Source organism: Penicillium taxi (genome assembly GCF_028828555.1).
Source record: "Penicillium taxi strain IBT 34144 chromosome Unknown utg000005l_segment0_segment0, whole genome shotgun sequence".
In the NCBI taxonomy this organism is placed as follows: Eukaryota; Fungi; Ascomycota; class Eurotiomycetes; order Eurotiales; family Aspergillaceae; genus Penicillium; species Penicillium taxi.
The window spans coordinates 2,112,561-2,127,156 of NW_026643207.1; the positions used below are offsets into that span (position 1 = coordinate 2,112,561).

Below are 14,596 nucleotides of genomic sequence, written 5' to 3' on the forward strand. Positions count from 1 at the left end.
ACAATACATCCATGGATGCCTTTCATTTGAACTATCTACAAGCAAGTCACCTCATTTTCAAGAAACCTTTAATATCTGCTTAACTGTCCAAGCTGATTATAAGTCTGATACTTCAAAGCTTTGGAGTACTCTTAGTAAATAGTCGATATTTATCTAGATATTTAGTAGATAAATAACTAAATATTTATTTAAATATTTAGTTCGGTTGACAGGTGAGATAGATGACTAAGTATAGCACGTGATCATTAGTACAGCTCTCTTAGCGCCTTATACCTAAGGCAGCAATACTTCCGACACACGCACCTTGCCAACCTCTCCTCCATCTGCCCTCTCCGCCATTTATCCTTCCTCCCCCTCCCATCCTTTTTTCCTCTCCCCGCTCTCTGATTCACTTTACTCGCATGAGGTTATTTGATATCGATTGAATCCACCGTGACTCGTTCATTGCGCCACGTTTCAAAATCCGTCTTTGGACCACCCAGATCAATGATCGCATTCTCCTAGATGACCTTCCCGTCTCCTCACCACTCCGCCCAATCGTCGATTGCTTCTGGCACCGATAAATCTTCCTCCGCCAGGCCTGAGATTGGTGCCTGGGGTCGGTCTACATCACAATCCGGCATTCGTCGTGGGTTGACTCCTCTCGCGACCAACCTTCCCTCCACCGGTCCATTTGCACCTTCCCGGGGCTTGGACGCAGGTCCTGGGGTCTCAACACCATCTTCTTTCTCTGCAATTCTGAGCTCCACCAGGGGTATTTCAGGGGGCAGCCCCAAGCCCTCGCCATTTGCGTCACTTCTTGCTAGCTCGCAGCAATCCCAGTCACTCTCCTCCCCCAAATTCCGATCTCATACTCCATCCGCAGGGTCTCACTTCGCCTCTGCAACAAGTTCTATTCAGGGTGGTGGAGGTACCAGTGGAGGCGGTGGGCCGGGATCTTCAAGAGGTGTCGCATTTTCACCACTGTCGTCCGGCACAACTGTGAATTCTCCTACAGGGTTTGCTTCTGACAAACCAGGCTCATCAACTGCTATTTCTAGTCAATCTTCCCTCGCCAAGATCTCGATAGCACAGGTCTTCTTACTTCTAGATTCTATCACAGAGAAAGAGGGGAAAGAAAAGTGGGAGACAAAAGCTGCTCAGATACACAAAGTACGTTTCCACATCTGGGTTTGAATTACCTTAATTTTTAAGCTGACATTAATAATATCTAGCTTGTAACGTCTAACGGCATGGAGGTCTTTTCAAAATACTTTCGCCGCCTTCTCACGGGCAACGCGTCACAGATTTTCCCCGGAATCAACAAGCCCGTCGAAAATGCAGGAAACTACCCACTTCTAGTCCAGGAGATTCAGAAAGTCTCGTCGGATATTGACCAAGCCCAGAAGATTGCAGAGACGGTAGATACATCTGAAGGAGACATATTCCGCGATTTCGATCTCTCTACCTTCCTTGATCATTTCCGACTTGACCCAATTGTCAAGGTCTCACTTGCTATGGCTTTCAAACTGACAAACAAAGCAGATCTCCGCGCTAAAGGTAATCACTCAAATGTTTTCAAATTCTGTTGGGGTTATTATTAACATATTCTTTTAGCCGATGCGATCATCTCCAGCTCCCTCTCAGCTTTCCTACAAAGCTTGGCAAATATTACGGAATCAAACAAGGACCTTCCAACTGTTTTTCTCGCCCTCACAATCGAAAGATTGATCCTTTTCCCCCCACGCAATTTCACCGATGAGGCCAAGGCCAAGTTAGTCTACGCATCGAGTCTGCGATACTCGAAGTTAGGGTTGGATACTCCAGTTGAGATCTCTTCGGCTCTGCAGATGTTCAATTTTCTTAACCCTCAATTTACTCTTGTGCGACAGCTGCACTCAAAAGGACCGCGGGCAACAGCGAACACAGATACCGTTACCGAAGTGGTCAACGCTGCTGGCCCGGAGTGTTGGAACGAGCAGCATCTTGCCAGTGCTCTTATCTTCATGATATACTCGCAATACCTCCCACAGTTCTCATTGGAGACCTTCCTGAGTGTGTATGTTGAGAAGCAACCCAACTGGTCCGTGGTTCTTCGACTATTCGACCGCGACGGACTGAGAGTCGACGCAAAACAGTTCGAAAAACTGTATCATGCACTTCTTGCCACTGCTGCCAAAGATCCTTCTTTGGATGTCCAGAAGATTTGGGGAGGAGATTGGGAGCACCGTGAAACTCAGATTTCATTTGTGACCGCCTATGTCTCTGCCCAAACAGATCCAACTCAAATTCCTAACCTTCGTGCATCTTTCACTACCGACCTTTTTGAAGGCGCCCCGGCATCTGTTAAAGTTCACGTTGATCGTGCAAATCGGTCACCGCTCCGATCTTTGGATGCTATAAGAGCAATCTTCGAACTGGCACTCTTTTCCCATGCCTCTTGGGCTTCACCGGAAAGCCAAGCTATGATCAAAGCAGTGGTCCAAGAAGACCTGCCCACATTCCTGATTTCGTCCCTTGCTATCCCACAGCCATGGACCGATATTCAAATAAACTTCCTGCGCCGGACGTTGGTTATGTTCCTTGAACAATCAGAGGAAGGAAATCAAATTGCGCTGTGGGGAGCATGGCAACAGCAACCGCAGTGGACTGTAGAGGCGATGGATGCTGCCCTCGATAAGCAACCCTTGTTCACCCCAAGGATCTATGAACAAGCCTGTGTTTTCGGTTGGATGGACGATCTGCTCTCTATCACCAACCCGCTCTCACTCGAGCTTGCCTGTTACTCCTTTATGAGGGGTCCATTTGATCTTGAGCAGTGGATTCGGGAAGCTGCTCAGAGGGGTCCCTTGGACATATCCAAATATTTGAAATACAAAGCAGAGGACGAGCTCCACGTACAGCGAAAGGAGCATCCTGCCCCTCAGCGAATCACTCTCACTATTAAAGTTGTTTACATTCTTTTGACCGCTCTGGAGGAATTGTTGGGTGATCGTGAAAATCTTACACCCCTTCAGCGCATCTGCATTCAGACTTACCCTCGTTTGATCAACTACGGTGACAAATTTGATGATATCATCGATGCCAACGGTCATAATGGCAACGCCTTACCCGATGCAGTTGACAAGCAGATGCAGGAGCTTTTCGGCAAGATGTATCACGAAGAACTGTCGCTCAGAGAAATGTTGGAGTTGATGCGGCAGTACAAGTCATCCCAAAACCCCGAAGAACAGGACCTTTTTGCGTGTATGGTGCATGGCCTCATTGACGAATATCACTGCTACCATGAGTACCCACTTGAAGCTTTAACGAAAACCGCCGTTATGTTCGGTGGCATTATTAACTTTGGCCTGGTAGACGGCATCACACTCAAGGTCGGCCTGGGAATGATCCTGGAAGCTGTCAGAGATCACGATGTCCACGATCCAATGTTCAAATTTGGCGTGGAAGCTATCGAGCAGCTTATCAACCGCCTTTCTGAGTGGGCTGGCTTCTGCCATCTACTTCTTCAGATTCCAAACCTCCAGGGTACACCCATTTCGCAGAAAGCAGAGGAAGTTTTACAAGAACAAGGAAACCCAGTTGGTGACAAGGGAGCTGAAAATTTCGAAATTCCCTCGCCGAAGATTTCCAATGGTAACTCCGGCAACGTTGAAGATTTGACAGCCGACGGCACGTCACCTTCACGAAAATTCCGCTCTGTACATGCGGATCCCCCCACTCGGACGGATCTTTACCAGGATCCAGATGAGGACAGCCAGGATAAGATTCTATTCGTGCTCAACAACGTCTCGGAGCAGAATCTTGATGAGAAACTGGCGGACTTGCGTGAGGTTCTTCGTGACAAACACCATCAATGGTTTGCAGCCTACTTAGTTGAAGAGCGTGCAAAGCTGCAACCCAACTTCCAGCAGCTGTATCTCGATCTTCTTGGTCGGATCGATGATAAGATCCTTTGGGATGAGGTCCTGAGAGAGACATACGTCAGTATTGCCAAGATCTTAAACTCCGAAGCTACTTTGAGCTCGTCCACCGATCGAGGCCACCTCAAGAATCTGGGCTCCTGGCTTGGCTCGTTGACAATTGCCAAGGACAAGCCTATCAAGCACAAAAACATTTATTTCAAGGGCTTGCTCTTGGAAGGTCATCGTACGTCTCGGCTGACGGTTGCAATTCCATTTACGTGCAAAGTTCTTGTTCAAGCTACATCGTCGACGGTGTTCAAATCCCCTAACCCTTGGCTTATGGATGTCCTGAGTCTTTTGCTGGAGCTTTATCATTTCGCTGAGTTGAAGCTCAATCTTAAGTTTGAGATCGAAGTGCTCTGCAAAGACCTTGATCTTGATCACAAGACGATTGAACCTGCCTTTATCATTCGTGACCTCTCTGCCTCTGCTACTGGCGAACAAAATGTTTCGGCAGCCAACATTCCAGAGGGCCTAGATGCCTTTGAAGACATGACACTTACCTCAATTACTCAGGGTATCCGCAATGAGCGATTGTCGCCATCTGCTATCATTTCAAGCCTGCCTAGTCTCGACAAGATTCTCGTTTTGCCTCCTTCTGCAAGCGGCATGGTGGATGCCAACATTCTGCGACAGATTATCCTGGCCTCTATGGAGCGTGCAATTGCCGAAATCATCACACCGGTTGTGGAGCGCTCTGTTACCATTGCCTCCATCTCCACTGTCCAGCTGGTTACAAAGGACTTTGGCATGGAGCCTGATGAGGAGAAGGTGCGACATGCTGCTGGCATCATGGCCAGACAACTTGCTGGTAGCCTCGCTTTAGTCACTTGCAAGGAGCCACTCAAGGTCAGCATGACCAACTACATCCGGATGATTCAGCAAGAGTTCTCCGAGTCACCTATTCCAGAGGGCTTGATTATCATGTGTGTCAATGACAATTTGGATGGCGCTTGCGGCATAGTTGAGAAGGCCGCTGAGGATAAGTCTCTGCCAGAAATTGAAAAGATGATTGAGCCACAGCTGGAGGCACGCCGTCGTCACCTCGCTACTCGACCCAATGAGCCTTTCGTTGACCCAACAATGAACCGATGGGGCCTGTTCATCCCCGATCCTTACCGTCAAACCACTGGCGGTCTGAACGAAAAACAGCTGGCCATATACGATGAGTTCGCCCGCCAGTTGCGAGGTCCTGGAGCTGTTCTCCCTCAGAATGTTCCGACTGATTCTGGCCGTCAGCTTCCAGATGTTCTCCAAGAGTCGTACCCGACGATTCCGAACCTCTCGACTCCTGCTGAGCAGCCTGCCGTGCCTCATAGAACACCTCAGGCACAACACGCAGCATCACAAATGGGTATCCAGACTAACGGCTTCATTGACTCTCAAAACCCTCGTGAGCGAGTTGAGTCTATCATCTCCGACCTGCAGCAATCCGCTCGCAGTTCCAGTGAGGAGCATATGCAGGACCTTCCCAGAGACAGCCCTGTTCTTCAGGAGTACAACCAGGCTTTGCGCATCATCTTGACCTCTCCCAACGGCGAGGAGATGGCACGGCTGACCTCGTTGAAAGTCTGCACTACTCTTTACTCTCAGTTTCCTCAACCCTTGGAACTCGAGGTTTTAGTTTATCTTCTGGCAAAGATCTGTGAAATGTCTACGCTGATCGCTCGGTACACTTGGGCGCTTCTTGCGGAGATTGATGACGAGCATATGTTCAACGTGCCTGTTACCGTAGCTCTCATCAACACTGGCCTTCTCGACATTCGTCGGGTCGACATGGTTTTGACTCGTCTCATCCTGCAGAAGAATGTCAGCGCCCTTGAATTGCTTGACAAGTTAATGGACCGGGTTCTATTCAGTGACGAACCCTCGGCTCTCCGATCTGACTTTTCTGGCAGCCTTGAAGCAATGAGCCAGTGGCTTACAGAAGATGGAAATCTAGCTCCGGCTCTGGAGATTATTCGCAAGCTGCGCGATTGCGGTATCCCCGAAGTTATAAACACACTTCTCACCGACCAGTCCCGATCTAAGCGAGACCAGATGGAGTACATCTTCTCAGAATGGCTTGGTGTTTACAAAGCTTCCGGTGCTACTGACCGTACATATCATTCCTTCCTCCAGGATATGCACAACCGTCAGGTTATGAACACCGTTGAAGACTCTGCTCTGTTCTTCCGTCTCAGTATCGACGTGTCCGTCACCATGTACGAGCACGAGTACCAGAACCCCAACGGAAGCCTAGACGAAGCCTTCATCCACACTGACGCACTCGCGAAACTTATCATTCTCTTGGTCAAATTCCAGGGTGAGAACACGGGCGCTGTGAAGACCCAGAAACCTGCATATTTCAGCTCCATCCTCTCTTCCTTGGTCCTGGTCCTTAACCACCACCAGGTTATGCGGGGAGAAGGTTTCAACCAACGAGTCTTCTTCCGTCTGTTCTCTAGCCTCCTTTGCGAGTACACCCTAGCTGGTCTCCAGAACCATCCCGAGCACAAGGGTATGATCTTTGCAGTGGCAGACAAGATCTTGTCATTGCAGCCTCGTTTCGTGCCCGCTTTTGTCTATGGATGGTTCGCTTTGGTCTCCCACCGCGTGTTCATGTCTAGCATGCTCAACATGCCAGAGCGTGCCGGTTGGGCGCCCTACTGTGAGATTATGCAAGCCTTGCTTTCCTACATTGGCGAGCAGCTCAAGGCGGCTAACATCTCGTATGTCGCCAAGGATTTGTACAAGGGCGTTCTTCGCATCTTGCTGATTCTGCACCATGACTTCCCGGAGTTTGTTGCTGAGAACCATTTCCAATTTTGCAATGTGATCCCGGCTCACTGCGCCCAACTTCGAAACCTAGTTCTCAGTGCCTACCCATCCTCCTTCCAAAAGCTCCCGGATCCTTTCCGTGAGGGCCTCAAGGTCGAGCGTATTGAAGAGATGCGGGAAATCCCCAAGATTGCCGGCGATATTGTTGCGCCTCTCGAGCAGCACCGCATAAAGGAAATCGTCGATGCTGCCATTCAGAGTGATGATGTCTCCGATGCCATGGTTCAGCGGATCTGTGAGGCTGTTACCTATCCCGACGGGGCTAGGGAGACCGCACTTTTCTACGCACCAATTAATGTGAACGTCGTTCTTTTGAATGCGCTGGTATTGTATATTGGCCAGCAAGCAGTGGTGGAGCATGCGTCAAAGAGCAACACTCGCAGTGTCTTTGAGAACTCGACCCAAGCCATTCTTCTAGATAAGATTGCACAGACTATGCAGCCCGAAGCTCGGTACTATCTTCTGAGCGCAATGGCGAACCAGTTGCGCTACCCTAATAGCCACACCTACTTCTTTAGTTTCACCATCTTGCGATTGTTCGGTGTGGATTATTCGGAACTTGATGATTCTGACATTCGCCAACAAATCATTCGTGTTCTGCTTGAGCGACTCATCGTCCACCGACCCCACCCATGGGGCCTCATCATCACGCTGCAAGAGCTTCTCCAGAACCGCAGCTACTCTTTCTTCCGTCTTCCCTTCATCCAGGCGGCTCCCGAGGTACGATTCATCTGAAACAAACGGGGGTTCTCTCCAAACGTAAACATTAACCAACATAATTTGCACACAGATCGGTCGCCTGTTTGACGCTCTCCTCCAGCACATCCAACAGCAAAGCCCTCGACCAATTTCATAGGCTTCCTCCTACTCCTATCGAAACTTCTTCGACCAATTCACACAGTCGGTATCCCCATGCTGGCTCTCCACTCTTCCATTGTATTCTTCCTGGGGTCTATTGCTTCCACGTTACTTTTTATGCCTCACATTACCGGTCGGGATTTTATTCAGGGGATGGTATGCATATCTTTCCTATTCGTTTTACGATTTCCGCATGAGCTGAGAGACCATGATTTATCTTATTTTTCCCTTCTTATTCGCGTAAGCCTGGAACGCGACATGTAATGATTAGATCGTAAAAGCTGGAGTTGATGGTTCTCTGCATTACGGCTGGGGTTTTAATGCGATCTGTCATGTTTAAATTATTTCCAATGTATCTTCGTAATAACCTTGAAATGTAGACTGCTCATGCCGATATGGATGCAATATACTACGAAGGTAAGTACCTAGCTTATGAGAACACACATACACACACAACCTTTTCAATTGGTCACCCTCCAGGACTGTTTTCTATCTTGCATTTGATACATTCAGAACGATTCAATATTTAAACTTATAAACTAGGCTAAGTCAGAAATCTAGTTCCACAGATATTTTTTGAGAGCAAACTGATGGAGCTGATTTCGATCCATCTTGTATCCATATTATGATATTCAGCATCCATGGATTTACAGCGCAAGAGCAACGTACAGAATACGAATAGCACCAGCAGTACCTCTAGTATAAGTCGCTGTAGAGTCCGAAGTAGTCGATGAGTGAGCAGTAGAATTAGAACTACCAGTGTGCTAAAGTACAGCTGCACGCTCTTGGGGCGACTGCTGAACCAGGCTGGGTGTGTTCAATGTAAATATAGACCAATACGTAGGCATGGAGAAAGCATGTCTTTCCTATCCATGACTAGCCTTGGAAGTGAATACTGAAGGAGAGAGTGAAGGCAAACTATGGGTGTGATCTATAGATTGGAATTAGCCCTAATTTATGTGAGCTCTCTCTGCATGAGCAGCTTCTATTTCTTCGTCATCTTACCCGACGCGGTATTTTGACTTTTTAAGTGGGAACATGTAAATAGAAAACTTCATTAAAAATTACAAGATAAACAGCTGCCTCTTCAGGTTTAGACTGAACGTGGACCTTCTCATATCTAAGATGCCTTCTAGTAGGATCTCCAGTCACGTGATGGAACTGACCAGACCAGCTCACCAAGTCTAAGCCCGGGCTAAAATTTACTCAGTCATAAAAGGAGTAATGGAGACAGGGAAGCTATGTGGCATGGGAGAGGGTCTCAACTACATAGATGTACCCAGCGTTGGGGCTGTGTGATGATGTGGCGGTGGTATGAGTGCGGAGCTTGGTTGTGAGAGCTCCGATAAGCAGTAATAACCCCGACCAACTTCGACTTCCTCCCTACAGCTATCCGCGATGGCGCATTCAGATTACACAGACGATGGAACGGAATTTGACAGTTCATCCATCCAGGAGGTTGTCATAGTTAGTGTCTTCTCTAATCTCTAATGTTATTTTCTCGCAACATTGAACTGACATCAACAGAATGCACTCCTCACGCCGTTCCGCGTACTGTTCTCCAAGAGCGCACTTCGCATATACCTCAATATACTCCTCTTCACCAGCGCTACTTTCGTTTTACTGGCAATATCCGGAGTTGCATATGGAATCTTCTACCTGAATTTCATACCCACTGTCGGGGTCGATCGAGAAGTCCACCTCCAATTCGGGTACAAACAAACGCCCATGATTGCAGTGGCTTTTTGCAGACTATACTAACTCAGAGATGAACAGTCTTTTCGATCCGTGGGGAATAGCCTCATTTGAATCAGAATTTGTATCCTCTCAACCCTACGATGTCGCCGTGACCCTTGAATTACCTCGCACCCCCTCTAATCTAGATATCGGCAACTTCATGATCGACCTGGCCCTCTACTCGCACCCATCCGACGCTGTTCGCATCCCGGCCAGCAATGCCTCGCTCCCGATCGCGCACTCTCGTCGACCTGCGCTCCTGACTTATACGTCACCTCTCGTAGATATGGCTAGAATACTGGCACGCTTGCCACTTTACGTGGTGGGCTGGGATAGAGAAGCCGAGACGTTGGAGGTGCCGATGATGGAGAAAGTTGAGTTTCCTCGTGGCGTGCAGAATCTACCAAAGAGCTTGCGTTTGCAGATTCACAGTCATGGAAAGATGCAGATATACTCGGCGCGAGTGGAATTCCGTGCTAGATTTAGCGGGCTTCGGTATGGACTACTACTGCTGCTGTTATTACTATTGCGACCCTGCAGCAACTTGCTAATTTGAGAATAGCTGGATTATGTACCGCTGGAAGCTGACTTCCTTTGCCGTCTTTAGCTCCATGTTCTGGACTATCTCTATGATATCTGCTAGCTTTACGTGGTTCGTTCTGAAGGGGTTGCGGCCTGAGAATGAACCAAACCAGATTAGTGACATCAAGAAAGTCAAGGAAGAGTCGCGTGACTTTGTGAAAGAAGAATCTGAAGCTGAAGATGGTCTTTCCTACGCTGACACTGTCAAGATTAAGAAGGAAGAACCCGAGTCAGATAGCAGTAGCAGCTTGCTATCTAACTATCCCGGCGACGACGAAGGCCTCGGCTCAGCACTTCAGAGTGCGGAAGAGCGTGGCCTTCAGAGACGAAGAAGCCGATTAGAAGACGATTATTGAAATTAATTCAAAATTCACGATTCAGGAGAGCTGGTTGTATTGAAATGTTCTGCTATACCCAATAACGCAATATCTACCCAAATAGCCTAATTTGATTTGATTTCGCCGAGTCCCGATAAAAGTAGCCCCGCGTCAAATCTCCAATTTCTTTACTTCGACACTCCCCTTCACCCTGCACTTCTTTGGAATTGACGCCATGCATATTCTGGTGAGGCTCAACTGACCAGCTCATTCCTTCTGAAATTATAATTAATTGTAGCTGCTAGGTCACCAACGACGACGGCCCCCCGTCGAACCAATCTTCGCCGTACGTTCATTCCCTCGTGCATTCGCTCCAGTCTGCCGGCCACACAGTTTCCGTCATCCTCCCCCACCAGCAGCGATCATGGATCGGCAAGGCGCACTTGGTCGGTGCATCCGTAAAGCCAACTTACTTCCGGCCAGGCACTCTTCACCATGAAGATGGGACAGTCCACCACCTGCCCCGGGGCAGTACCGGCGAGCCCGATGACGGCGGTGACGAATGGATTCTGATCGACTCAACTCCAGCAAGCTGTGTCCAGATTGGTCTCCATCATTACTTTGAGGATAGAGGTCCAATTGACCTGGTAGTTTCGGGCCCGAACTATGGACGCAACACCACAGCTCTGTTCGCTCTGTCCAGCGGAACTATTGGCGCCGCAATGGAGGGTGCAGTCTGTGGAAAACGCTCTATTGCACTGTCTTATGCCTTCAGCTCTCGTAATCACGACCCTATCATTATTGCAGAGGCATCGCAGCATTCCGTAAAGTTGATTGAGTACCTTTACACTAACTGGGTCGACGGTGTCGACCTCTACAGCGTCAATGTTCCACTCGAGCCGGGTATGAGCGAGAATAAGGTTCTCTATACCGATATGCTGATCAATAAGTGGAAGTCTGGTGGCTGTTTTGAATCTACCGACCCTGCTGAAGGTGGTGAACCTGAGCTTGAGGAGCAGCGTTCGCGCATTGCTAGCGAGACTACTAGCTCTCAGAAGACCGAAGTGACTAATAACGAAAACCTTAAAGGATTCCAGCACAAGCACTTCAGGTGGGCTCCGAGCCTGCAGGACGTTTATCGCAGCGTCGAGGAGAATCCTCCTGGAAATGACGGCTGGGTTGTTAAGGAACAAATGACTAGGTTAGTTCCATTGCCCATTAACGAAAAAACTTTGGAATGCTAATCATCTGTTGTTAGTGTCACGCCTCTGAAGGCAAGCTTTATGAATGTACCTGGTTTATCTGGGGAGATTAAGCTGTGAGTAGAGACTATTAGCATAATGGCTACGAAGGTTATGTTATGATTCGGATATTCAGATATGTGGCTTAGCTGATAAACATCATGACCACTTATTCCCAACAATTTTTTATCATTTGATTCCTGTTTTGTCCAGTTACTTGAATCGATTCTGATGGATTTTGCTGTAGTTCCACCAAAAACCCCACTATATACTCGATAGTCGACTGTGACGATCCATATGTGCAGCATCTGGTTGATCAAGCATTGACCCGTCGCCTCGGAAATGCTTCTTCCAAGCGCATCTCATATGTATCCGAGCTACCGGATTCATCTGCGCCTTTGTTTCAGTATCGCGAATACGAGCGCATTGACTTTGAACATGTCATGACCAGGCCGTCGACCTCCCTTTCCAACGCCTACATCATCCGCAAGGCCCTGATTCGCAAACATTACCTCTCAAACACTGTGGCTAACTGGATTGCCAAACACCCAGACAGCATCCTCCGCAACCACTTCAAGCCCGCCGTTGACTTCGAGCTAGACTATTCCGAATTCCTTGATGAAGCTCTACTGGAAGCCTATGAGCTGCGTGAAAGCCTAGAGAAGAACGAAGAGCTGTCCGAGTCTGAAAGAGAATGGTGGATCCTTAAACCCGGCATGAGTGACCGGGGCCAAGGAATCCGTCTCTTCAACAGCGAAGACCAACTACGCGAGATCTTCGAGGAATGGGATGAAGACAGTGATGAGGAAGAAGATGATTGCTCCGAGAATGCAGACAGCGATCAGAAACCCGCCCACGACGACGGCGTAGTCACGTCCCAACTCCGCCATTTCCTTGCACAGCCCTACATCGACCCTCCACTTTTGCTCCCTTCATCATCAAACCGCAAGTTCCACATCCGGACATACGTTCTAGCAACCGGTTCGCTCAAAGTATACGTCTTCAAGGAGATGCTGGCTCTCTTCGCCGCAAAGCCCTACTGCCCACCCAACGAAGAAGAAGACGAAGTAAAAGATCTAGCCCGCCACCTAACCAACACCTGTTTCCAGGAAGGTGGAAGCTCAAACGAGGGCAGTGTCCGTCGTTTCTGGGACCTAGATCATCACGTCCCCGGTCTCGCGGTAGACTGGAAGGAGAAGATCTTCGACCAAATTTGTGCTGTAACAGGTGAGGTGTTTGAAGCTGCGGCCCGAGGCATGATGGTGCATTTCCAGACACTGCCTAATGCGTTTGAGTTATTTGGGGTTGACTTTTTGGTCGATGCTTCCGGCAATTCGTGGTTATTGGAATTTAATGCGTTCCCTGATTTTGGACAGACCGGTGAAAACCTGAGGGATGTCGCTGTCGGAAGATTGTTTGAGGAGACTGTTGATGTTGCTGTGAAGCCGTTCTTTGGGCTGCAAGCTGGTGGGAATGGTGATCTGAAGTTGGTGAAGGATTTAGATCTGGGTAGACATGCATGAACGATGCTCTATGGGTGAATCCTACAGGCTGGGCTAAAAGTGATTTTTTTTTTCAGGTGTTCTGGATATAGACAAGCAAGTCAAGAATTATATAGACAATACAGTATGCATAGATTGTATGATCTAAATAAGTATTACCCGATAAGGTATAGCTAGAAAGGAAAAAGCGGACCCGCCGTGATTGGCCCACTCCTCAAACATGCGTTTTAAGATTATCGACAATTCACTTGATCCAAATCATTCATTCCCAGCATGAATACACAAGCCAAAGCACCAAATGATGTCTCACGACCAGGTCGCTCAGTCCATTTAGAGCCACTGAACCCATCACACATCACAGACCTCTACGAAAGTATAGGATCAAACGCAGAACTGTGGACCTTCGTGCCAGATGGACCCTTCAACGACAAGGACTCATTCCACCATTTCATCGCAGCAGCCTCCCAAGCTGAAGGCGTCTTCATCTACGCGCTAATTGATCAACCGACCAAGAAAGCACTCGGGGTCCTAATGCTCATGCATCTCGACCTAAAGAACCGCTCTGTCGAGGTCGGCATCATCTTCTCCCCACTCTTGCAACGCACAACAGCGGCCACTGAAGCCTTGTATCTACTTTCTAAGACAGTCTTTGATGATCTGGGCTTCCGCCGCTTTGAGTGGAAGTGCTGTGATACGAATGAGTCGTCTAAACGTGCTGCTGCTCGCTATGGCTTTACGCGTGAAGGCGTCTTTCGTCAGCATATGATTGTTAAAGGTCGGAATCGCGATACGGTTTGGTACTCTATGATTGACTCGGAGTGGCCGGCTTTCAGAAAGGCTTACGAATCTTGGCTTGATCCTGCCAACTTTGATGATCAGGGGCGACAACGTCAGTCGCTTGCTTCGTTTCGGGCTTGAGTTTGCTTATAGATCCATATATACATGTCTTTGGTATCCATTTCTAAGGTTTTCATAACAGGATACCTAGTGTTTGGTTTATAGAATGCAATGAATGGCACCTACCAGGGTAGATACCTAAATTGGAGGAGCAGACATCGGGAATAAGTGATGCCTTCCAACCTACCTAGGTACTATATAGGTATATGATCGATGGTTTTATCAGGCACAACGCATGAATGAAAGACAAGATGCAGCCTTGGTTCCCCGTTGGTGGAATATCATTTGGTTCATTCGTGATGATGGTTAGAATTTAGTTTCAAATAGGAATCCAACGATAAAATAAAAATACAGCAGCAAGAGATGGAGAGCTCTGAAGATAAGGTGAAATGAGGGCTTTCTTGAGGCACCTATAAAGACTGCCAGCTTTGATTCCTCCTGGCTTTGAGCGCACGCCATCTCTGTGCGAGGTCGTGGGCTAAGGTGCCAAGAACTTAGTGACAAGCCAAGTCCTTGGTAGCATTATCGAGTCTCCAAAATTGCTCCCAGGGCTCCTCCAACTTCCAAAATCTCAGGAGTCCTGCTGACTCCTAGAGTCTGGCCTGAATCTTTCAACTGGCGTATCAAAATTCATAGAATATCTCACACACAAGTAGTAGGCCGACTCAAACCGATTTCTGTGTTGAGTTCTCTGTTAT

At 48.2% G+C, this 14,596-nt stretch overlaps 3 protein-coding genes across 3 annotated transcripts; all 3 read left to right on the forward strand.

Annotated features, from left to right (window-relative positions):
- Window positions 1-504: 504 nt before the first annotated feature.
- Window positions 505-7,620, forward strand: N7495_008130 (CCR4-NOT core subunit CDC39; the record flags this gene model as incomplete). The annotated part of the gene is made up of 4 exons (XM_057210781.1): window positions 505-1,152; window positions 1,215-1,539; window positions 1,597-7,484; window positions 7,555-7,620. The coding sequence occupies 4 exons, from the start codon at window positions 505-507 to the stop codon at window positions 7,618-7,620; spliced, it is 6,927 nt and encodes a 2,308-aa protein (XP_057060324.1).
- Window positions 7,621-9,390: 1,770 nt separating this feature from the next.
- Window positions 9,391-13,022, forward strand: N7495_008131 (uncharacterized protein; the record flags this gene model as incomplete). Its single annotated transcript, XM_057210782.1, has 4 exons — window positions 9,391-9,854; window positions 9,922-10,253; window positions 10,652-11,459; window positions 11,747-13,022. 4 exons carry the CDS (start codon window positions 9,391-9,393, stop codon window positions 13,020-13,022), a joined length of 2,880 nt encoding a protein of 959 aa, XP_057060325.1.
- A 252-nt stretch (window positions 13,023-13,274) lies between these two features.
- On the forward strand, window positions 13,275-13,919 carry N7495_008132 (GNAT family N-acetyltransferase; the record flags this gene model as incomplete). The annotated part of the gene is made up of 1 exon (XM_057210783.1): window positions 13,275-13,919. The coding sequence occupies one exon, from the start codon at window positions 13,275-13,277 to the stop codon at window positions 13,917-13,919; it is 645 nt and encodes a 214-aa protein (XP_057060326.1).
- Window positions 13,920-14,596: the final 677 nt, after the last annotated feature.